This window comes from Quercus suber, unplaced genomic scaffold (assembly GCF_002906115.3).
Source record: "Quercus suber isolate HL8 unplaced genomic scaffold, Cork oak 2.0 scaffold_409, whole genome shotgun sequence".
Taxonomy (NCBI): Eukaryota; Viridiplantae; Streptophyta; class Magnoliopsida; order Fagales; family Fagaceae; genus Quercus; species Quercus suber.
In genome coordinates, this window is record NW_027069860.1 from 494,734 (window position 1) to 521,797 (window position 27,064).

The 27,064-nt window shown below is 33.7% G+C and overlaps 1 protein-coding gene across 1 annotated transcript; it reads left to right on the plus strand.

Annotated features, from left to right (window-relative positions):
- The first annotated feature begins 19,581 nt into the window (after nucleotides 1-19,581).
- LOC112013940 (receptor kinase-like protein Xa21) lies at nucleotides 19,582-23,728 on the plus strand. Its single transcript, XM_065761376.1, has 2 exons — nucleotides 19,582-22,069; nucleotides 23,214-23,728. The coding sequence occupies exons 1-2, from the start codon at nucleotides 19,582-19,584 to the stop codon at nucleotides 23,552-23,554; spliced, it is 2,829 nt and encodes a 942-aa protein (XP_065617448.1). The 3' UTR covers nucleotides 23,555-23,728.
- The last annotated feature ends 3,336 nt before the right edge of the window (nucleotides 23,729-27,064 follow it).

The following is a 27,064-nucleotide window of genomic DNA, read 5'->3' on the forward strand; positions in this document are numbered from 1 at the left end:
TGCTCTTTTGATGTTCAATTGTACTTAATTGAGAGGAAAAAATATGCTAGGAAAGTAAATACGTATTTGACTTTAGTTACAAATACTCATTCTGACGGAGCTTTAAAATTCCTTGAAGCTAACTCCCCTGTAAAAATTATTAAAAAAAAAAAAAAAACACTTAATTCCACAACTTTGGATTCAAATCATTCTACTTGAATTAGTCAAGCTCTGAGATTCCATTTCCATGTATATATGCTACCTTTTATTCTTCTCTGTCATCTTCTCACTTCCATAATTACTTGGCCATTTTTTCACGTAATCATGTAGAGTAGAATTCCAACTTCCAAGTGAGATTGTCAATCAGTCTGTTCAAAGGGCATCTCCTTAAGCGCATTTGTAAATTTACCAATTAAAAATAGAAAAAACGGATTCTAATTGAGATGAGCCTAACTTCAGCAAGAAAAAAAATCTTACAACCATTATAATTTATCCCATGCCATGTTTCATTATAATTTAGATAGAAGTGAAAAAATTAAAAATGAAAAGAGATAGAAAGGCGTGCAATTGTGGGAGATAAGTCAACAATTGTGGCTGTGTGAGTGTTATTATTGACTGTGTGAGTGCTGTGGGAATTGGGAAGTGTTTCTTATATGGTACTCGATTGTATTAAACTTGAGTAACACACAATCGACATCGTGTCGCATTTTTTATAAAACTCGATTTTCTGTAACTTGAATTCCATGTCAAATTTGATTTTCTTAAACTCGAGTTCCATGTCAAATTCGAGTTTCAAAAACTCGAGTTTTAAAAAAGTGGTATATTGTTAGATATTTCTCAAATAGTGGTAAAACAAAAATAATTTCAAAAAATAGTGATATTTGGCTATTTTTGCCCCTAAAACATGCCATTCCTAAAATAGGGTTCCTATCTCGACTAGAGAACTCATCAAATTAAAATTTCTTAGTCCTAAATTCAATTCAACTGCTGTGGAAGCCAAAGCAAGATACTCAGCGTTAGTGGAGGACCTAGAAACAGTGGCTTGTTTCTTAGTAGACCATGTAATTGGACAATTCCCAAAGAGAGCCACAATACCAGTGATTGATTTCTTGTCAACAGGATCCCTAGCCCAATTTGCATCACTATAGGTAGATAAGGAAGAGAGACTTGGAGTGAATGCAAGACCATAGTGACGAGTACATTGAAGATATCTAAGAATTCTTTTGGCTGCTAGAAGATGGGTCTGAGTAGGATTACTCATTTATTGACAAGCTTGTTGAATAGCAAAGGACAGATTTGGTCTGGTGAAGGTGAGGTATTGCAAAGCACAAACCAAACTTCTATAGGACTTAGGATCTGGTAAAAGAGGGCTATCATTTGGAAGAAGATGGTGATTAGGATCCACAGCAGCTGAATTGTTTATTAAAAAAAAGAAAGTTTAGCTCTCAATCCTCAAGAGGTACATGAACTTTTTTTCCCCCCCTTTTAAATTGATGATATATTTGTTTTTAATAAACAATTTTATGCATTAGAATTCATAAATCATGAAAAATTATGGATGAAAAATAAAACTTCACCATGATGAGTGTGACGTGCAGTTCGAGAGCTAAACTAAAATTAACTTCATTATATGTTCATTAAATTGATGTTTAATTCTTTTATTTAAGAATTTATTGTAACAAAGAAAATTAATTTTACAAGCCAAAATTTTTAATACGTCAAGCTCTGAGTTTCCATGTGTCTGCTACGTATAATTCTTCTCTGTCATGTACTATAAATTGTGGAAGTCTTGTGTGATAACTGATAGGTCTCTGTTTTCTCCGTTTAATTGGGGCCATTTATTCCTCTGGTCATAAGGGCGGAGGCATGTTACATTTTGTTTTCCTTTTACTCAGTCCAAAACTTTAATTGCTTAAGTGGCCCCGCATTTGGGGCTTTCTCTAATAGGGGCCCTAACCCATGGCCTAAGGTTTAGTGCCGCTTGACTTATATTGTACGTTAGAAATTGACATTTAAAATTATAACTTAAATAGATAAAATAGATTTTTGAGTTGTTAAAGGCTAAAACAAATAGTATCACCAATGTAGATGCTTCAAGTATTATTTAAAAATAGGTTTCATATTAAAGTTCAAAAAATTACTTTTAATATCAACTCTTGGATCAAAATTTTTAACTTTTAATATTTTCAGCTCTTTGCCTTCATAACTTTTTTGTCTCTCACAATTGCATGGTTATTGCACCTTCTCCAAATCTTACTAAAACCAAAAAAGGGGTTTATGAGGAAACACCCAAAGAAAAACTGTCCTCTAGGACTATGTTGTATGGACTCTAATAAGTCGTGCTACTTTAATTAGAGACCATTTGGGCAGCCCGTTTACGATTTGCGTTTGCGTTTTTTCCTCTTTTTTTTTTTTTTTTTTTTGCTTTCAGCCGTATAAAAAGACTTTTTCAACTGTGATGCACTGTTCACGGTTACTGTGCGGTTACTGTTCAATAAACAGTAGCCGCACTGGTTGACTTTTGTCAATGAACAGTACATTTGTGCACTGTTTATGGACCCACAATTTTCACTTTTCAGCAACTTTTTCATTAAAAATAGGTCCCACAATACTATTCACACATTTAAAAATTATTTTACTACAGTGTTTTCAGTTTTCAGTTTTCAGTTTTCAACTGTATCCAAACGGACCTAGTCAAGTTCTGAAATTCCATATGTCTGCTGCGTTTGATTCTTCTCCGTCATTACTAGGCCATTTTTCTTTGTCATGTACGGTAGAAAATTAGAAATCTCGTGTGATAGCTCCTCTTTTCTGTTTTCTCCGTTTACTTGGCACCATTTATTCCTAATCATGTTGTGTGAAAGTCTTGTGTGATTGACCTCTGCGTTTGTGTTTTTCTTTTTTCGTTACGTTCACGGGAGTGGAAATTTTGGGACGAGCGCATCTATACTCTATAGATAAGCCAAGTGAGATTGCCAATCAGACAATGACCTCCATGAGTCAATAATCAATGGGCATTTCCTTTTATCTCAAGGAAAAAAAATCGCACCTCCTTTTTCATAGGATTAATATCTACGGGTTGCGGGAGTAAAATTACTTACTAAAATTAGAAAAATAGAAAATCTTCAAAGTGAGATTACTGTTTATTCCACGAGAATTTAAAAAAAAAAAAAAATAGAATAAGTTTAAGGACACAACTTGTTCTACAATTTGTTTAAGTGGTAGGTTTGTAAGCGATGGAAAATAAAAGTGGTATTAGTGGAAGCTCTAGGGTTTGTTTGGTTAGAGGATGAAAAAATTGAAGAATAGAAAATGAGAAGGGGTTGAAAAAATAGAGTATGTATAAATTTACTCTCAAAGGTTTCTTTTAGTAACATGATTGTAAGCTGGATGCAACAACTTCACTTAATCAATAGATCTTTAGTATGCAACAACTACACTACTATCTTGTATATGTAAAAATGTGCTCTAGGGCTTGCTTATATACTCTACTCGAGATCCACAAAATCCTAGATCCAACGGTTGAGATGGAAAGCTGAAAAACCAATTTGCATGAATCTCAATTAGTTGAGATGCGTCTTTTGATTGGTTGGGATAGGTGACTCTCGACCTATTGAGTTGTAGTCAAGAACCTGTGTAGCAGCACTTCTGTTAATGCATTCTTAAGTTATAACGAACTGACATCATCAATCCCATTGAATGTGTGGAGCCTTGAAAATCTGATATTTTTATATTTATCATCTAATTCCCTTTGGGGATCTTTGTCTCAAAACATGAAAATATTTGATGCTATTGAACATGGGAATTTATCTTGTAACCAAATTAATGTTCCAAGTATCATTGGTGCATTTGAAAGCCTATGTGATCTTGATTTGTCAAAGAACTTAGACATTCCACAATCTTTCAAACAAGTAGAAGAATTGGATCAATTGGACCTCTCAAACAATAATCTCTCCGATGTTATACCTAAGTTTCTTGAGGCACTTCTATATATCAAGTATTTGAATTTATCCTTCAATAAACTATTAGGTGTGAGATTCCATCTGGTGGCCGTTTTGCCAACTACACGGCTAAATCAATTTTAGATAATGAAGCACTTTCTAGGAATCCAATTTTTGGAGTTCACTTTATACAATTCCGAGTGCTTTTCTAGAAATCTCTTCCCCTCTCTCTCTCTCTTTGAAACTCTCTCAATAGATATGAACTTCCAATTTTATTGAATGAAAAATTGTATAATTACATCACAACTCACAGCTTATATATATACAAGTCTAACGCTAAGCAAAAAACATCTACCAAAGCTAATTAAAGATCCCAAAACTAACAAACTTAAAACAGAATCTAAAACAGGTTTTGGCGGGCTAAGCTTCCACATGTGAATTTCAAGACTTGATCTCCATGCTTCAAGTCTTGCTTTGACATACAACACTGAACTGTAGAAAATGAAGGAGTGAAAATATTAATGAGCTTCTATCTGTTCATCAAATTGTAGAATCCAGCAACTTATCGTCTCGGTAAGTTGTGTCCATAGCAAAATATAATAATAATAATAATCAATTCTTGTGCATACATGGCCCAAACCAATACCCTATTGATGAATTTGTTTTGTTGTACACCACTCCGGACACCAAGCACCAAAGTATAGAACATAAGAGAAGTGATGGATACTATAAATTTTATTATATAAGGTAAAACTGATGCTAAGAAACTTGTAACTCAACTAACACATTTTGGTGTTTCAAATGAAGATGTTCAAGATGCAAAACTCCCCTCCCCATTGTTATAACTAAAAAATTATCAAAAATAAGTAAATAAATAAGACTTATAAACAGATTGTTACCAATCAAAAAAATAATTCAAATATTCATTCATTATGTTATTGAGTTCACCAATCACATTTATTGTCATATTAGTTTGTAGTAAAATATTAGTAGTTTTAAGTTTTAACATTTTCCAATTAAGAGAATATGGGAAATAAATCTCATTGGCCTCTATGCAAGCTTAGGATGCAATGGCACACATTGAAAATTAATCCTCTGTAATAAGTAATGTCAAGTAGTTATCAAATTTCACAAGTTTTTCACAACGGGTGATGTGAAAAGTTGTGATTAGATTTATATCACTTTTACATAGATTCACTATGTATTAACACCAATCACATGTCATCTCAACTGTTTTGAAAAAGATACAGCCATAGGAGGTGAGGATGATAACATTATACTTTGTGGCTTTTCTCTTTCTATGGCCAAATTTCAATGGAAGACTAATTAAAGTCAAGAAACATATATATAGAGAGCAAGAGAAACCATGGCGAGATGAGTGGCTTTAAGCGAAGCAGAAACCATGGCTAGATTGGCTGTGGGCAAAGATTGGCGGCTTGTGAGAGAGGAAGAGAGTGAGAGAGAGAGGCTAAGATAGGGAGAGAGGAGAGAGAAGAGTTGAGAGGAAGGTATAGGCAGACAGGAGAGAGAGATATGTGAGATGAGAGAGAAAAAGTCAAATAAATAATTGAGAGGAGAGAGAAAAATAATAAAAAATTATTTTTTTGATTTAGCATTTGTGTTCGTACTGTTTCAAATTTGGAATGGTATTATTCATCCATGCTAAATTTTTTAGCATTTAGAAGTTGTGAAAGGTCTTTTGGTCTAGTGTGCCAAATGTCAAATGTTTGGCATTTGGCACACTTGATACTAATACTTATTAGTAGATGGTTTTGATTTAGTAAATGGGAAGTTGAGAAATAAAATAAAAAGAAAAAAACAAACATTAATTGCAAAAGGAGGGGGAAGAAAAGAAAGGGGAAAAAAGTGTTGTCTGCCATGGCATCATAAGAGGAGGGTTTTTTTTCTTTTTTCTTTTGAAGGAGATGTATAGTTTCACTTTCAACCTATGTTGGGTGCTCTTGATGGTTTATATATATATATATATATATCATTGGACCAAAATAAGAAATTTTACTAGTTGAACTAACTAGAAACTCACAAGATGAGGGTTAAATTAATTGCAAAAGCTTTTCTTTTTATATCAAGCTTTTAATTTTTAATATAAAGAAGATTAAGTTTTAGAATTCTAAAATCGCTAATGAACAAATGCATCTAGGATCTTACGATTAAGAAAAAGCTACTAAGGTTTCTTTTGATATATCAATAGGCAAAGCATGACTCCCACGAGTCCCACTACTCCCACAGTTTTTTGAGCGTTATATCTTGGTATGTTAAGAGGTTTCTCAATTGAATTCAATCACAAAATTGAATTTACCAACAATTTTATCAATAAAAAAACAAAAATTGACCATCTTAATCTTATCTGTTGTAGTCAATTCCATGTTTTCCATACCTGCGCATCTCTCTTCCCCTGGCAACAGGTAACATAAATTTTTGTCAATAAATATTATACTTCAGCTTATAAATACTACACTTCAGCTTATAAAAGTTAAAAAAAAAAAGGGTAAAAAAGTGGATAATATGGCTCAACAAAAGTGTAATAACAATAAATGCTACGCTTTAACTTTTAGATATGTATAGATATATAGATTAATTAATTATAGATTATTGATAAAAGATTGTGAGAAATAAATCATTTTTCTAGAAGAACATGAGAAATAAATCTCATTGATCAATGGGCATGCTTAGAGTACAATTGCTCATTGTCACAATAATACTTAGATACACAATAATTTTTATAATATTTATCATAAAATTTGACATGATAAGTTATATTATTGATTAGACCACCAATATTTTCACAATGGCCCATTATACTTCACTTTTATCAGTACCCATCAAACTATGTCACCTCAATAGTTGTAAAAAATATAAAATTTTTTTCTCTCTAAACATATTGATTTAGCCCAATTACCAATTATGATTATCCCTCATCTTTTAATTAATTAATTAATTTTAAGAGGGCTGCAGTGTGACTATAGATTGAATGAATGAAACACATTGGTATTCTATACAGTATGTTTGATCAAAAAGTTAATTCTAACTTCTTAATTCTTTTTAGGTTATACAAGATGGTTATGTATACGTTGATATTACCTCGAGATTGTTCTCGAGATAGTTGCATTAGCTCGAAGTGCTATTTGACCTCATAAACTACGATATGGGGTCTAAAAACGACGAACTTAATAATACTTTTGAAATATGCACAAGTTAACAACTAGACAGCGAGAAATTCTACAAGACTAAGTTTCTAAAGTAACCAAGTTAAACTAAATATCTACATGATTAAGTCAGATTGCATCATCACAACATCGAATAGGTTGAAGTAAATCATTTTGATCAAATTTAAAATAAAATAGATCATCTCGATTAAAGTCATATAATAGAAGTTCAGTTCATTAAAGAGCTATGCACAACTTGTGCCACTTTATGTGGCACAAGCATAATTCATTGATTTAATCCTAATAACACAAAGTTGCACCGAATGGACATTCAAACGGATCAAATTATCACAAATATGTACCGATCACATCAAACTTCAGAATTTTCACAAATACAAGTACTGGCAACTTCAGAATTTTAATATTTTAATCATTGTGGCTAGGAACCGACAGGCGACAAGTACAACCTTCATTGTGAAGAAACTTTCCTTCAATCAGAGTGAAAAATAAGTCTAATTTAATTGGTACAAGACTTTGACTTTAATCGTGCAATTTAAGTAGTTATTTTCTTTATAAATACGACATTAGTTTGGAAACCACGTCATACACGGGAAAATTAATTACTGAAAATGAAATCTAAGATTTTTATGAACAAAATACCGTGGCAATCTAATGTGGCAGTTGATGGAAAATACGGAGGAGGGATTGTTGACGCAAATTGAATAAAAATTTAGGGGCAAAATTCAAATTTTAAAATTTCAGAGTGTAAAATTCAAACATTCAAATTTTAGGAGTGTAGTTTGTAATTTAGTTTTTTATATATCTGTCTATATACCTATACTTCTATACTACTACTAATAACATTATTTCCTATTTGGGTTTCATTATTTTGTATACTTAAATATTCTCACACAAATTCTGAAATAACATACCCTTTAGTTTAATTTTTTTTCCCCTACAAAAAAGCAAAAAAAGGTTAAAAGGGTAATTTAGCATTCTTAAACTTACCCAAATTTTTGCTAACAATAACAAACATTCCACGAAAAACCCACTACCTCATGTACAAAAGAAAAAAAAAATGTTATTCTAAACACCCATGATCCATTTGTATTAAAATGTTTGATTTCTATTTGTATTTTTTATCTATTTAAATTCAATTACTTCAATTAAATCTATTAAAAAAAAACTTAAATTACTTACATGATTACTTCTCCAAAAAAAAAAAAAAAAAAAAACTTCCTTTTTTCTTTGTTAGTTTCAGGGATCCCCATTCATAGGTCCAGGATCCACATCTATGATTGAGGATTGTTGGCCCTTTTTTTAATTATAATTTTCATAGATTTTCTTCTTCTGTTTCCTGCGTGGTTGGTATCAAGACGATTAATAATAGATGGTTTGCACAATTGTATCTTGGTTTTTCCATAAAGGATAAGTGTGGAGTCAATAAGTTTTGTAATAATATTCCAAACATTATGTAGACTGCCTTTATCACTACCCAATTTTAGATTACTAGAAGTGCTAAGGGTAAGCAAAGAGAGTGCAACAACTTAGGCTAACCCTTTTCCCATGAGAAAGAAATAATGAAATATGAATGGTAAATTGCCACCTCTGCCCAAATATTCTGAGCTAGCATTGTATCCTCTCGAATTGGCATCTGTTATTGATATTCCATTTGTACTATATGCATTTGAATATTGCAGGTCATTCATCCATCTAAAGAACCAAAGGTGAAGAAGTTCCATGATGCCAAATACCGTATTTTCCGGGAGCTATATGAGCAGCAGCTATCTCATCGCTCTATAATGGCTCAAGCCTTGGCTTAGTTAATGTGATACTTGGCCATGATGTCATCTGGATGCTTTGATTAACTGATTGCATTGTGACACACTACTTTTGTTTTTTCTTTTGGAAAGAAATGGATGCACAGTTTGAAGGTTAGATTGTGAAGCTTGCATATTCAAATAGAAGAAATTCAATAGGATCAATGTATAGCCTTGATTTTCAGCATCACATTGGAGAAAAATATCACGAAGAGAGTGGAAGATATAAGTCGAGCAATGATAAGGGAATTAAAATATCAATAAAAAAAAATTATGTATAGTGGCTCATGTGGCTTGAAACATGTCTTTTCATCTATGAATTAAGATTTTTTTTTTCCTTCGAGGAACATCTATGAAAATGATGACCCCTGCTTATTTCCATAAGTGCATTTTGCCAATTCAGCTTCCAGTACAAGTCAGTTGGAATTCCCTGAAAGGTCGTTCAAGGAATTCAGTCATTATATAAATCTTAGTTGTAATCTCATATTACCACCATTTTAGGGTAATCACATTACCTAATCTAATATGTGATCTTATCGCTCTGTTGCCAACATTGTATTTCTTTTGATGTAAAACATTTGTTCTAATTCCCGACTCACTCCCTATCTCACAAAATCTTATAACATTTTTCATAAAAAGTTTGTTTTCAGTTTTGGTGGGTCTCGAAATAATCTTTATATTATTTTATCTTAACTTATATTATTTTATCTTGACTTATGGAGGAGAGGATTAACACATTTGATAAAATGTTGTGATATTTTGTTGTGGTCAGAAAAACTCAATTCCTATTTCAAAATGCAATATACAAGATACCACACCGCCCCACCCAAAACAAAAAAAGTTACTTCCTCTCCAATAGAAGTTTTTTTTTTTTAGTAAATTAAACCAGCTCTAGCTTCGACTAAACTCAACTAGCCTAGAGGGGTTGGACAAGTCCAAACATCTACTGTGAGTGATGATCCATTGTGTAATGTTACGGGTCGAACCTTTATTAGCTTCAAAGTTTTTGTGAGATTTCCTTTTACAAAAAATTTAAATATGGGCCGGTTTAGGTCTTTCTTAAGTACGGGTCCTGTCTCTTTAGGAAAAGTGATGGGTTCTATTGCAACCCACAGGGATCCATGATGAGACTTGAGATCATGGGAGTGAAGGATGGCAGTGTTAATAGGCAGCGCTTCAACGCTGTGGTGGTTATTGTGGTAGATCACTTTCCCCAGAAATGCAGCCACCAAACTTAAGTATGCACTTACATGACTAATCTAGTCATATTATGTAATTCGCTATATACAATCCTGTGTTATGGTCTTTTGTTAAGTTGCACAGTAATTGGTGTGTGCGGTTTGCGAGTAATTCTTAGGAATTCTTAGATAATAATGAATAGTGCTCCATTCTCTCACATTTCCATTTATTAAATTCATCGTGAGGTCTACCATGAATATGAGAGGAGTGAATACTATTTCACTATACCTAAATATGAGACTTTGGTTAGTTGGTTGCTTATTTTTGGACTCCAAAATTTAAATTTTGGGATTTCACTATTTGGGTATGTGTTGTCTAACTTTATCTAAGAGATTGTTTAGGTTTTTTTCTTTTTGGTCCTTGAAAGCTCAGATTTGTAGTAAAACCCAAGAGCTTGTTCAAACCCCCAAATAAAAATTACAGCTAGATTACTTTTATTCTAACTTAGACAAAGTGCAGAACAAGAGTAAATAAGGGCAATGAACCGATAACACCACCCTAAGCCATTCATCCATCATCAACAATAAAATGAAAGCTTAAAGAGTAGAGAAGAGAGATGTAAACACAAGATAACACCAAGACGTATTATTGAAGAGGAAATTAAACAACTCGGCGAAAAACCTCTCCGCGACCCTCCAAGTCGAAATCGATCCACTAGAGAATAAATTTGGAGTACACGAATAACAAAAGACCCTTCAAGCCTAGTCTACCCCATGAACTTGAGCCCTTCAAGCTCCTGCCACCAACAGGTTTCTTGGAGTTTTGTCTTCTCTAGTTTTCTAGATCCTGCAATTTAGCCCGATTGCATCTACCAATGAATGACTCCTTTCAATGCTTCCCAGCAACACCAAAACCTCATTAACACTCAGAATGAGTATAGTAAGTGTTTGGGTTAACAACCTCTCAAGGATTTAGAGAAGGAAAGGTAGGAGTTTGAGGAAAACCACAAAGAAATGTGTAGATGATTATGGGTATAACAATCTTTAACTCTCAAGTGTATTTGCTAGGATTTTCTCTCTGAAAAGCACTCATTACAATTCGTGGGTAATGAGGGTATATATAGTGTGAGTAAAGACTTGATAAAGCAAACACAACTTTTTGCCAAACAGAAACTTTCGCGGGTCTTTCGCGGGTTGGTCCTTCGCGGGTTGGCCCTTCTCGAGAGACAGTCGTGAAATTGACAGCCTGACACGACTCTTCATCTTTCAATCATGTGCTCTACACGTGGCCTTTTCGTGGGTTGCTTCTTGTGAGCTACTTGCAAGCCAGTTGCGAAATCCACTGATTCAACTTTTAAAGCTTGATTCTTCACCGATCTCTCACACTCATCCCTTACAGATAAACCCACATACATACAGGGAAAATGATTGAAGAAATTACAATCAAATTTGGCACAAAATTAAAGCCAACACAATGTAGTTGGAAACCACAACTTTATAGTCCTCAATAAGATGACTTTGCCATTAAGCATCATTATCAACTATTAATTTTCTATGTTACAATAAATTCTTAAATAAAAGAATTAAACATCAATTTAATGAACATATAATGAAGTTAATCTTTGTTTAGCTCTTGAACTGCACGTCACACTCATCATGGCGAAGTTCTATTTTTCGTCCATAATTTTTCACGATTTATGAATTTGAATGCATAAAATTGTTTATTAAAAACAAATATATCATCAATTTAAAAGGGAAAAGAAATAGTTCATGTACCTCTTGAGGAAAAAAACAATTTTATGCATTAGAATTCATAAATCATGAAAAATTATGGACGAAAAATATAACTTCACCATGATGAGTGTGAAATGTGCAGTTCATAAAACTAGAAAAGGGGTTTATGAGGAAACACTTGATCGAGAAGCAAGCACATAGCCTTGACTACATGCTCACGTAGGTCTCTACCCTGCTATCCACCAAGACTAGGACTGTTAATCGTGCTACTTTCATTAGTCAAGCACTGAGATTCTATATCTCTAGGAACAATAAATTCATCTCTATCATCACCTCTCTTGCGAACGAGAAAATCTATTATATTTTCGTAACATGCATCCTCTCCCTCGCATGAAGGGTGGACCCCACAAGTTTGGGGTCCTGCTGTAGCAACTGCACAATGAATTGGCCACTTTTTCTTCGGCATGTACTGTACAAGTTTTCTGATTATGAAAAAAATAAATAAAAAAATAACCGTCTAAAAATAGATTTTACTATAAAGTCAAAAATGATATTCTAATGGAATCATAGGCTTGATTACCTTCCCACGTAGGTCTATTATCCTTATAGAAACATAGAGGTTCACTGAATATGGACTTTAATCGTTCTACTTCAATTAGTCAATCACTGAGAAAAATAGTTGTTCTTCTTTGTCATCACATGATCACCTCCAATTCACAACAACTTATCCAATTATTACTTGTCATGTACGCTACAAGTCTTGTCTAGTGTGGATGTGTGAATTGATAACTCTCTATTTTCTCCATTTTCTTGGCCCCCATTCATTCCTTGAATGCAAACCACAATTTTTTTTTTTTTTTTTCGTTTACGTTGATAGGAGTGGAATTTTGGGACGCACACATCTATAGACTTCCAAATTTGTAATGGTTTATTGTGTAATTTAACTTACCGACTAAAACAAGAAAAAAAGAAAAACGAAAAATCTTTCAAGTGAGATTGCCCTGTTATTTCGCAAGGAAAAATTTAACAATAAATCCAAAGACAACTTATTTCATAATTTTCAAATGTTGCTATAGGTCCTTCAAATATATATATTTTTTATTTTTTGGCTAGCATTCTTTTTTTTTGGGACCTATAATGGCGTTTCCAAGTGCTGCTATAGTCCCCTATTTTAAATTTTTTTTCTTCAACTGTACCTATTGTGGCGCTTTCCGAACGCCACGATAGGCCCTTGTAAGACTCAAGACCTACAGTGGCAATTTTAAAACACTGTTATAGGCCCTTGGATACACTGCTAAAGGCTCAGTGTTTTAAAACGCCACTATAAAGCCTTGAATGCGGCTATAGATATGCCTATAGTGGCATTTTTTTTTTGTGAATGCCACTAAAAACAACGCCGCTAAAGGCAGTTTTTTTTTGTAGTGAAAAGGCAGCAAATTCTGATCACTCACAATTGTTTAAGTCGACAAGTTATAAAATTACCCAAATAAGTATGATTTTTTTTTTTTAGAATTATTCAAGTATGAAAAGAACAAGAAAAATGAAAAAGCAAAAAATTGTTGTCAAATTGCCTATTACTTCCTTGTTGGATCATACCCATAGCCTAAAATTACCATAACAGAAGAAGAAAATTAAAATTTCGGAGGGAGGGTGGCAGCATTAAGGTAGCTCCTCCCCGGAGTCCACCGCCAATTAAGTACCTCGAAACCTAGAAACACAAACACTGAACCTTTTAAGGACGAGGCCTGTCACAAAGTATACTGCTCCAAAATTAGAAAAGTCAACCCAGACCCACAAGACAAAATATCATAAAGGCGGAGTGCCACTATACAATGTGACAAATTCAACGAATTATACCAACTCTTGGTTTAAAGTCAACATGTCCTAACAACCAAGATTGGATACTCATATTTATAACTTCACATATACTAATCATATCAACCTCAAGTCAAGTAAATGCAACCTCATAATTCATAGAGGATATTTATCAAACACTTAACATGCAACACTCACATGAGTCTAAATAGGCAGCTACAACAACCCTATTCTTTAACACAATTTTTTTATTTTTTTTTATATAAAAGATAGAAATTCTATTATAACCTAAACTAAGTGTATATGTGTGAAGTTTCCTTTTGAAAACTTGAACCTCAGCCCTTATCCCCTCACACTCTACAAGGACTTATACTTGTGGAGTGATCATTGTATTAATGATATGCAGTAGTATTCTATAATGTTACATAGCAAATTGTGATTAGTGGAACATAGAGTTGTAAACAAAAAAAATGTTACAGAGAATTTGTATTTGTTAAATATTGCTCCTAATGTTCCGAAACTAACTACTCTCTTGTCCAGCTAGGATTGCGAAGATGATTATCAAATTCAGAACAGTAGCTATCTTCTTGTTATCAGTTGTAGTCAATCCCAATTTTTCCATAGCCGTCGGCATCTCTCTTCCCCTAGAAACAAGTAGCAGAATATTCTGTTGAGAGCCATGTTCCTGTCGTGCAATTTAAGTAGTCAAGGTCTACGATTTCATGCGTACCTTTTAAACTTTGTTTGTCAATTAATTATATATGCCCTTGCTAACATCGCCAATAAACTTTGTTTGCCAAGTAATTATCTCCATTCCACAATTACTTGGCAAGGCGGGTTGAACCATATTGGCGACTGAGGCAGTTGCCTAAGACCCCTAAATAAAAATAAAAAATAAAAAATGTCCTCTTTATAAAGGGCTTTTCACTTAGCAAAAAATTAAAATAATATATTTGTCCCAAAATATTTAAATAATAAAAATTAGTGACTTATTGTTATCCACTCAATGCTTATCCATTCAATGCTACAACACTTTTTATTTAGATTTTTAAGTCTTTTTACACGTTATGTGTAAAGAAGCAAAAAAAAAAAAAAAAAGGTTTTATTTGTTAGTTTTGCCTACCCCAACATTTTTTTAATGAATTCCCCAACATGTATTGTAGAAAAGCAAGATAATTTTTTTATTTAGTCAGCTAGTTTTATAAGTTTCTATCTTTTATAGATTGTGTTACCTGTTTACTAATCTTTATAGCAAAATCAGATATGCTTCTAGGCTGAATGGGATTACAGTAAAATGTAAAAGATCTATTTTCATTTATCACATAAACTTAATTATTAATTTTACATCTCAAAAGATGCAGAAAAATAAATGTATAATTAATAATGATAATATTAAAAATTAAAAAAAATATTATTTAATTCATATTTAAATATAAAAGAGTTATATATGTATAGACACACACTAGCTTCTTCGCAAAGGCGTTGGGCGTACTTAAAGGCTCTTCTATTTTTTTTAAAAAGGACAACGTTTCATATATACTAATTCAGGGTTGTTGTATTTTTTAATCACCAAAATTTCCAGAGGAGTGATGAGAATTATGCGTTTGTCATATTATGTAAAAGTTGTTACTTAAGAGAATATGAGTGGTACATGTATTGATAGATACAGAAATAATTAGGGTCTTTCTTCTATAGAGCTAATTTTTACCAACAACCACATAAATTACAACCACTCCAAATTATCCTCAAAGTCATACAGTAAAGTAATAGTGTCTCTCACCCGTACTAATGATGAATGTGAGGTTCGAAGAGTTCACCTAAGGACAATTATTTTCACACCCAATTTTACAACTTATTTATTTGTGCAATTGTGAGTGATAATGTAAAATGGTGGGTCGCAAAAGGCAACAAATTCTAATCACTCACAGTTGTTCAAGTTGGCAAGATATAAAATTATCCAATTAAAGTATGATTTTTTTAGAATTATTCAATGTCACAAATTCAACGACTATACCAACTCCTGGTTTAAAGTCAACATGTACTAATAACCAAGATTGGATACTTATATTCATAACTTGGCATATAGTAATCATATCAACCTCAAGTCAAGTAAATGCAACCTCATAATTCATGGAGGATATTTATCAAACATTTGACATGCCACAGTCACATGAGTCTAAATAGGCAGCTACAACAACCCTATTCTTTAACATAATTTTTTTTTTATACAAGATAAAAATTCAACTATAGTCTAAATTAAGTATATATGTGTGTGAAACTCCATTCTGGAGACTTGAACTTATCGTACAATAGTGTGCGGTGGTATTTTATAACTTGATTAAAAACCCATAAGATTGCCCAAGAAAACCCAATCCTCAAATTGTTTTCAAATCCCCCTCACCATAAATCAAATTAATGGCTAAGCAATAAACTAATTGCATGAAAATATCACACAAAACCCCAAGTAATGCTACCAACTTAATATCACTTGATTCTCAAAAAAAAAAAAAAAAACTTAATATCACTTGGATCATCATTATTAACAAACATGCATATTTAAACTTACCTATCAAAGCCCTCAAAAAATAAAAAACTTACCTATCAAAGAATTATCAAAATTACCTTTGTTTTGATGATGGCCAAGCATAGAGAAGACCTAGAGGTTTCATATGAGAATGCTAGAAAGCAACCACCGAAAGAGAATGCTGGAGATGGCGAAGGGGAATGGGGTCTACGTGGGGTTCATAGGGAGAAAGTAGGGATGAGCGGCGATCCACTCATTATATTGTGTGAATTACCAATTTGTCCTTTTTCTTTCATAATTTTCAAATAACCCAACTATTGAAAATACAAATACCCTTGTGACTTATTAACAACCCAAAGGTCGTGTTTGATATGAGTGAATACACATGCATTATCCTTAGCATTCAGAAAAAAGATTTCTAGGAATGTGACGACGGAGAATGCAATTTTCTCTATATTTGGTTTGATTTGGAATCTAAGAAAAAATCCTAAAATATGAGATTTTTATATTTGGTTTATTTCTAAGAATTTTATAAGAATTATTTATTTTTCCGAAATACCATTTATATAAACACAACATCTAGTCTTTTTATATAAAAAATAAATCTTCCTCTAAATAAATTATGTGAAAAAAAATGTAAACTATAAAATCATGGAAAATTAAAAAAAAAAAACTAAAATATAACATTTTTTAAATGACATATATTATACAAAAACAATTATTTAAATTGTCAATTTATAATAATGATATTTTTTTTATTTTATAAGGGTAGAGAAAATGGGTAAAATTAGCATTTTATACAAAACATAACTTTATCCAGGGATGGAAATGTGGATACCCACATTTTAGAAAGGGGATCCACATTCCCACAAAATGGCATTGAGAGGGGATCTAAATACCCCTAGTATTTGATTTCTTTGTGTGATTTGCAATTAAATGTGTGAATCTTTCAACATTTTTAGGAATCCTAAAACATGAATTTTTACAAAACGCCACCAAAGGGTCATCAAGATATCTTTAGAAAAACTTGTGGGGATAAAATTTTAGGAAATAATTCACCTTAAAATGGAGGAGACAGTCTTCTCAAACAAAACCAAAAAAAAAAGAAAAAAAAAAGGAGAGGACAGCTTCTAAAAATGGATAAATCTTAAATTATTGTTTTCTTCAAATTTCTATCTTAACCCAACGAAGAAAATTATACAAAAAATTTGGGTTGGGTTATTACACTTAGCAAATTTTTTTACATGCATGGATGTTGGTATTATCATTTTGCTGTTTATTAAATTGTGCTTCGCAATGTGTTGTTCGCTAAGACCACTCATATAAGTCAAAGTATAATAGCATGAGGGATATATTTTGCACATTTAACACTAAACATTACCCACATCATTTCATGTAAATTTGGATTATTTCTATAGTACATATGTAAATATTATATATATACGGTTACCATTCACATGTAATCTATGTTCAGATTCTGTTGAACAATAAACAAAGATTTACATGCAGAGAATAGTGTTGTGTAGCAATAAGAATAGTGTGTCGAGAAAAAAAAGAAAGGAAGAGAAAATAAAACAATGGCACAAGCAAGAAAGAAGTGAAGAAGATACCATAGAATCTAATGCAATGGCTCTAATACCAACTGATGTAGCTTAGGCATTTAGAAACAAAATCGGTAAAACACAATAGCCACTACCCTTCCATAAAGCCTAAGTCTACAAGAGCCCTAAATTAATAGGCAAAGAAAATTAGAACTATGAAAATAAAATTTCATTAATAACAACTAAATAGTCACCACATGTTTCTAAAGAGTATTTACAGTAAGATATTTTCTTTTATTCTTTTAAGAAATGGAAATAATAAAATCCTACTTCTACAAGAAATAGGAAACAATTTAATTAGTAAAAGGAAAAATAAAATCCTAATTCAACTAGGAAAAGGGAAAACCCTAATTAATTTAACAAGGAAAAAAAAAATCCATCAAACTAAATTGCCTTAACGTTGGGAAGATACACCTTAAGTAGCCTCCAACTCATTCAAACTAATAAATTATTATTGTGATCTATGAGAGGGAGATTCGAACTCTAGACCCTATGAGGATGCACGGACACGGACATAGGTATGAGTACGGGTACAATACAACCACATGAGCAATTTCTAAAAAATTATAATATGATACAGCAAATAAGACACTGTTACGACACAAATACAACATTGATACAACATAGGTAGGACACCCTAAATAAAATGTCCGTGCATCATAATCTATACCACATTTGGCTCTTAGCAACCAATAAATATACAATTTTTAAACATGGGCTAAACCTAAAAATAATTTCTTAGGTAATTTATATTAAGTTTCTCAATTAGATTCAACCACATAATTATATAGATCAATACAAAAAAACCAATGTTATCTTTTTTAAGGACAATTAATTCAACTATTTGTTTCATGGTCAATATAACCACACGTAAGAATAACATTATTTATTGTGGTGCAAGTGAGAAAGTAATTATGGAAGTGAGATGATGATAGAGTAGAATTCCAACTTCCAAGTGAGATTGTCAACCAGTCTGTTCAAAGGGCATCTCCTTAAGCGCGTTTGTAAATTTACCAATTAAAAATAGAAAAAACGGATTCTAATTGAGATGAGCCTAACTTCAGCGAGAAAAAATCTTACAACCACTATAATTTATCCATGTCATGTTCCATAGATGTCTCGTGTTTATCCCTCTGTTTTCTCCGTCTACATTGACGGGACTATAATTTTGGGACATGCCACTTCTGTTAAAGTGGAAAAAATTTATATTATGTTCACACATATGGTCGAATAACCATGTTGCATACCCATCATGAATATGATACATCCGAAATCATTTTGTATTAATAAGCTGTACCAATGAAACGGCAAGACTATCCTATTCCAAAGAGCCTTCTCTGTCTCTCTCGTGCACACACATTATGCTAATGGAAAGTTCATACATTTTCCTCCTGTTGGCTTTTCTGTTAATGCAGCCATGCATACTTCAGTTTTCCCAATCTTCCAACAACTTTACGGATCAATCAGCTCTCATTGCCTTCAAATCTCAAATCACTTTTAGCCCAAACGATTCTGTCTTTGCTGGTGGTAACTGGTCCACAACAACAAACTTCTGTGAGTGGGTTGGGGTCTCTTGCAGCCGACGCAGACAAAGAGTCACAGCCTTGAACCTTTCCTACGTGGGTCTCCATGGCACCATTTCCCCTCATATTGCCAACCTTTCCTTCCTAGTCTCACTTGATCTTAAAAACAACAGCTTCAGTGGTTTTCTGCCCCATGAGATTAGTCATCTACACCGCTTGAGGAAACTTCTAATTGCCAGAAGCTTGAATATTTATATCTTTATAGCAACAATTTTAGTGGTAACATTCCACAAGATTTGGGCATGTTAACAAAGCTTCGCGAATTGGATCTTAGTTTAAACAATCTTATGGGTACAATTCCATTGTCCCTCAGCAATATGTTGTCATTAGAGATGTTGGTTTTGGAAGACAATAGCCTTACTGGTCCATTTCCTCTTGATATCTTTAACTCCTCTTTTCTAACTGCTCTTGCTCTTTCATACAATCACTTCTCAGGAGCCCTTCCAATGAATCTTTGCACCCAATGTCCTAATCTTCAAGGACTGTATATTTCCCAAAATGAATTCAGCGGTAAGCTCACCTCACAGTTTAATAATTGTACAGAGCTTTCTGTCTTATCTCTGTCATACAATAAGTTTGATGGAAGTATTCCAAAAGGTTTTAGGAGTTTAGAAAAGCTTGAAGTGCTCTATCTTGATGCTAACAACTTAACTGGAAATATACCTCCTTTCATAAGCAACTTGTTGATGTTACAAGAATTTGGCATCGGAGGCAACAACGTGAAAGGTGGCATTCCAAGTGATTTATGGCGTCTCCAAAATCTGAATACTTTGGGATTGGGAATGAATGATCTCACTGGGACAATACCCCAAAATATTTTCAACATTACCTCTCTACAAGAGCTCGGCTTTGCTGGAAATTCCTTGTCTGGAAATCTTCCATTAGATACTAGGATCTCTTGCCCTAATCTTGAAATTCTAGAACTTGATATGAACAAAATTAGTGGCCATATCCCATCGCATCTTTCAAATTTTTCCAGCCTCTCCATATTAGATTTTAATTATAACTTTCTCTCAGGACATTTACCCAGAAATCTTGGGAACTTAAAAAATCTAAAATGGCTTGGTCTAGGTAAAAATCAGCTGACAGCGGAGCCTGGACATCAAGAGCATAGTTTCCTTTTATCTTTAACTAATTGCAGATTTTTGGAGAGGCTATATTTATCCTTCAATCCCTTGAATATTACAATTCCGGATGCCATTGGAAATTTTTCACTTTCGGTTAAAGTCTTTGTTGCAAGTGGAAGCCAAATAAAGGGTCAAATTCCAATGGGAATTGGTTCCTTGAAAAACTTGAACTTACTTGATTTGTCAGGTAATAGTTTGACCGGAAACATACCGTCCACATTGGGGGGATTGGAGAATTTGCAAAGATTGTTTCTTGGCGAGAACTTGATTGAAGGATCCATTCCAGAACAACTTTGTCAATTAAAGAACCTGGGAGAATTGTCGCTCTCTATTAACAGTCTCTCAAAATCCATCCCGAATTGCATTGGAAACCTCAGTCTTTTGCAAAATTTCAACCTGAGTTATAACGCACTGACATCATCAATCCCATTGAATTTGTGGAGTCTTCAAAACCTATTATTCTTGGATTTATCATCGAACTTCCTCAGCGGAAGTTTGTCTCTGAGCATGACAAAATTGCGCACTATTGTAGTCATGGACTTATCCTGTAACCAAATTACTGGAAATATTCCCAGTATCATTGATGCTTTTGAGAGCCTACATTATCTAAACTTGTCAAAGAACTCATTCCAAGGAAACATTCCACAATCTTTTGGACAATTGAGGGGAATGGATCAGCTGGATCTCTCAAACAATAATCTCTCCGGTGCTATTCCAAAATCTCTTGAGACACTTCCATTTCTCAAGTATTTGAATTTGTCCTTCAATAAGCTATCGGGAGAGATTCCATCCACTGGACCTTTTGCAAACTTCACCGCAGAATCATTTTTAGGTAATGAAGCACTATGTGGGAATCCAATTTTTGGAGTTCCACCTTGTACAAGTCCAACTTCTCTTGGATCAAGGGTGAAACAAGTTTTGCTCAAATATATTGTTCCTGTCATTGCATCAATTATAATCTTTGCATCACTGGTCATAATGCGAAGAAGGCATCCACAATGTAACATGCAGATTCCAGGTTTGCCTATCACATTGCCTACAGTGGATCATAGAATGATATCATATCAAGAGCTTTCTCATGGAACAAACAACTTTTGTGAGAGCAACTTGCTTGGAACAGGAGGTTTTGGTTCTGTGTACAAAGGGATATTGTTTGATGGGACTATCATTGCTGTCAAAGTTCTAAACCTGCAATTGGAGGGTGCTTTCAAAAGTTTTGATACTGAATGCAAGGTGTTAAGGGCAATCCGACATAGGAATCTTGTTAAAGTCATTATTAGTACATGCTCCAACCTTGATTTTAGAGCTTTGGTGCTTCAATACATGTCAAATGGTAGCCTTGAAAAGTGCTTATACTCTCATAACAACTGCTTGAATCTTGTCCAAAGAGTAAGCATCATGGTTGATGTTGCATTAGCGTTGGAATATCTCCACAGTGGTCAATCAGAATCTGTGGTGCATTGTGATTTGAAGCCTTCCAATATTCTTTTGGATGAGGACATGGTTGCACATGTTAGTGACATTGGCATTGCAAAAATTTTAGCCCTAAACAAGGACGCAACGCAAACCAAAACTCTCGGTACACTTGGCTACATCGCACTAGGTACATGAATTCACATTTGTCTATATATTTAATTACTAGGCTAATTTTGTACATAGCTTTAATAGATACAATCTTAAATATTAACAATTTGTTTGGTAGTTCATAGCTTAGTTTTGTAATTGCATTAGATACATATGAACATACACTTTAAACTATTGTGTGACTGGTTCAATGGATAATTAATTAATTACTTGTTAGTCTCTCTTATGTAAGGGTTACTGGTGTTAATTTATTCTATAAAATTATTATTTTAAGAAAGTAAATAAATAATTTGTATTAAGGCCATTTGTTATATGAGCCATGCTCACTAATCAAATATGAATTTGTTCAATAAAATAATTTAGTGTGAGTTTCAATATTGGACTTGTTAATAGAACTACGGTAATGTTTGGCTTGCCTTACGCCACATATTAATTAGAGCCAACTTTATAGCCATTGACACTAAACAATATAGTGGTCATGGTTGATCTGGTGATGTCAATACTTAAAATAAAAGTTGTGAAAAATATTGTATTGCTATGTTTATTGGAAATGAAGACACAAATGGATAGGTAGGTACTCGAAGATGTGATTATATTTTATAGAATTAAAAAAAAAATAAAAAATAAAAACTTGCAAGTATGGTTGCTATTTTTACACCACTTAAACCCAGTATTGTATTATGGCATGAAACCACCTAGAAACAAATGAGACTTGCCACTAGTCGAACCCACAATTCCAAGACTCTCATGTGTGATGGATTATTTGGATTCCTACCACTAAACCACCTCCCTAGGAGATGTAAATGTGTTCAGATTTATCTTGGGTAATTGAAGCAGAGAATAATATATATACATATATACTCCTATAACAAAGGTAAACCCTAAGAACATAATATCAAATGTATTTTTATTTTTATTAGAATAAAGATAATAGCAAATGGACACATCTTGATCATATCATAATTTTTTTTTCAATAAATCAAATCTACATATATACATCAATATATTGCTAATGGATGGATACAATAAACAAGATTTAAAAATAAAATAAAAAACTTGCATGAATGTGTGAATGGTTGTTTTTATAAACTTATTCTCTCTCCTGTTGACAAGCATGTGGACCATTAACTTATCGACATCTTTGACAAATGTGAGCTTGGCAGAGTATGGCTCAGAAGGGAGAGTGTCAACCAAAGGTGACATTTATAGTTATGGAATAATATTGTTGGAGATCATCACAAGAAAGAAACCCACTGATGAAATGTTTGTTGGAGAACTAGCTATGAGGCAATGGATTGCATCACTTCCAGATAAAATGGAAGTCGTGGATGACAGTTTACTCAGGATTGAAGATGGAAGAGATGTAACTGGTATGCAAACTGTTCTTTTATCTATCTTCGAATTAGGCTTAAGATGTTCTGAAGAATCACCAGATGAAAGACCAGACATCAAAGACGTTGTGACCGAGGTTAACAAAATCAAATTGGCACTACTTGAAACATAAGCAGGGGTGTCTAATATTTAAATATGTGTTATCGCTTAAGTTTTCTTTTCCTTTTTTTTTTTTTCTTTTTTCGAGATGTGATTATGTGACATTGGTTTGGTATGTCCTCTGATTCTGTAAGGTACCTGCAAATGGTGTTACTTTGGAAACCAAAATCTGTTAAAACTATCCCAAGTAATTAGTGTTCGAAGTTAATATATTTGGCTTTTAATACATGGTATAAAGATGATTTACTTAAACATTCTAAAATGTTGTATGAAAAAGGCATTTGGGATCTAATGCATAAGAAATCCTATACTCTTAGTATCAATAGGCAAAGAATGACTATAAAAAATTTCACTCTGTCAGCCCCACATACGATGGGTGTGGAACTGTGTATTTATAGCAACTATATGAAGAATGGCATAAATACCAACTGCATTAAGGAATGACACATATTGTAGGGACCGGGTTTTGGGCACTTCTACGTATTGAGAGAATTGACCCAAGCCCAGATAGCCCTGCAATGAATTTGTAGAGAGCGGGATCAAGAACTGGGCCCTAGTGAGAAATGCAACGACCATGCATGGTTGCTCGTGGATTTAAGTAGTATGAACGTGGATTAGAATGAACAATGGTGCTCCTCGGCCCTCCTCTTGGGAGCTTGCAGTTTTTATTACTTCTTTAGTGATTCGATACATGGGTTTCTAGGAGAATACATGGTGCTACAGTGTTCTCTTTTCCAGATCCCCCCCCCCCCCTTTTCAAGAGGGGTTCCTCACATTATATATCCCTCTCTCAATCGATCCTAGCCCTACATTTGTTGAGCAACCAGGCCACTATTTGAGTGTCTGTCCCATCAGCCACCTTCCCATTCTTCCTGTGGGTTGCAGCAACCAAGACAGCACTGTTCTGGAGTCCTCTCCTCATTAATGCGGCCAGGACATTAGTTGTGGGTATTTAATGTGGAGGTGATAGTTCATCCTGGACTTGCTCCTCCACCATGCTTCCATTGCTTACGTGTGGTACTTGCTCTTTTCTCTTTGGATATTTAGGAAGATTCCCCTTGATGGTGTGTTGCCTGTCCGCTTTATGGTCTCGGCTGTCCAAGGACATAGTTGTCCTCGGCGTCGTTTCTCGGGCACCTGGGCTTCTTACTTTCTTCCTCGGACCCTAGGTACGTCCTCGGCGTGGGCCTTCGGGCCTGGTTTGAAATGGGCTAGGGCTATCTAACTCTCTAGCCCCACACATATAATTACACAAAATGTTCTCAATACGTGCAAATATGTATACAATTCACTTGCAATAATTCGCGCACAATTTGTTTTTTTTTTTTTTGCTCAATAACGAAGTATAATTTGAAATAAGGTTTAGGTTGAATATGATCATCTAGAATTTGGCAAAAGGAAGCACCTTGATGAAAATATGGGCTAACCAATCTTTTGTGGGATACATAGCATATACAATGCAACCATTGGCAATCCTTTCCTTAACAAAATAAAAACCAATCTTAAGGTGCTTTGTCCTAGCTCGGAACATAGAGCTTTATAATCATATATATATATGTCTCATCAGTATCATCACAATAAAAAAAATGATAGACTTGAAAAGAAAACATATACGTTGTATAATAATAGGCAAACCTAAATTGTATCTCTGATATATTACACTAAATGCTAAAGAGTAATATTCTCTGATTTCAGGTTGGATCTCTTGCGTGTTTGTTGCTTTTTAGTGTTTGCCTCGTATGATTTTATTTTATTGATTTATTTTGCTATAAAAGTAAGTTTAAGAAAAATTATAGTTTCTTTTGAAATTGTACATTGTCTGATATAGATATATATATATATATATATGTATGTATGTATATGTATAAACAGTAACTTTTTAAAAATTATATACATTTTCTTTTAAAATTTTAAATAATACGGAGTAATAAAAAGGCTAAACCAATCATACACACAGCAAACCATGACAAAACATTTCACCTAAAAATGTGCAATATGCCATTATAGAGTGTTTATGTAACAAAACTTCCATTCCAATTAGCATTCGAAAAAAAAAAAATTATTGTTTGTGTGTAAACAAAAGAAAACAAAACCAAAAATTGTTTATCAATGTATTTCAAATCATTCATTTATCAAAAAGGACCTCATTTATCATTCAAAATTAAAAATATCTATGATTAATTTTTTAAAAATTCCGTAGGATAACCCTTTAAATTTACTACATTTTGTTAACAAGCTTTATTTATTTATTTATTATTATTATTATAATAATAATAATTGTTAACGTGTATAATATTGCGGGCTTTAGGCCCAGTTAAATTACTTATATAGCACACATATTTACTTATACTACACACATATGCCTCCTATATAAAGGCACCCATGTACATTCTTTGATCAAGAAATACAATACAATTATTCAGTATTTCTAACATGGTATCAAAGCCACTGCTCTGACATTTTTTTAGCAGTCTTGTCTTTATTAGTGTTACTTCATTCTCAACATTGCTTCTGCCGTCACAACAGTCGCTGCAGCCTTTTGCCATTGAACCTTTGATGTTTTCCAGCCGTTGTCTTTGGGTTTCGGACCTACAGCCGCTGCTGTTGAGGAGTCCCACACCGTACAGACCACTGCACGTGTCGTTACCGTCGTGAATATTGCTTCGATCACATTTCTGCAAGTATCACTAAGATCGTCTTGCTCCGATCTACACTTTAGTGGAAGCGTCGCAGCCATCAGATACCGCACGCACCCTCACACCCCACCCAAAGGTTTTGCTTCAGCGCCCACGCACCACACGCGCCCCACACGCCGTCTTAAGCTCCAGGTTGACGTCATCAGTGCCACGTCAGCCCTAGCTTACGTTAGCATCCAGTTGCTTGCTGACGACAGCGCCACGTCATCTCCGCTGACCGTTGACCGCATTGACTTTGACCGTTGACTTTGACCGTTGACTTTTCTTCAGGGTTGACTTTTTCAGTCCAAGTTCTCCTTACCCAATATTTCATGTAGATTTCATTTTTGCAGTTTGTTTTTGCATACTGTGTCTCTAAATGGATAAAAATGATATTTTTCTTCCTCGCCTCATCAATACTATATTGGAGGGGAATAAAAATTACTTACCTTGGTCTCAAGCTATGCGCAGTTTTTTTAAGGGTCGCATGCTTTGACATTATTATACTGGTGTAATCACTATTCCTGTCAAGGGGGCAAGTGAAGAAGATGCTGCCTTTCTCAGTCGCATGATTGAATGGGATAGTCATAACCACATGATCCTCACATGGATTCAAAACATTTTCATTCCCTCCATCTCCAATCTGTTGGGGCAGCTTTGATGATACAAAATCAGTATGGGATATGTTGGCCAAAAGATACTCCACTACTCACGGATCCATGAAATATCAGTTAGTGGTTGAATTGCATCAACTTCGGCAAGAACCAGGGCAATCCATCAATGACTACTATGATCAGCTTCGCTTCATCTGGGACCAAATTGACCTTTCTGATCCAACTTAGGCATGC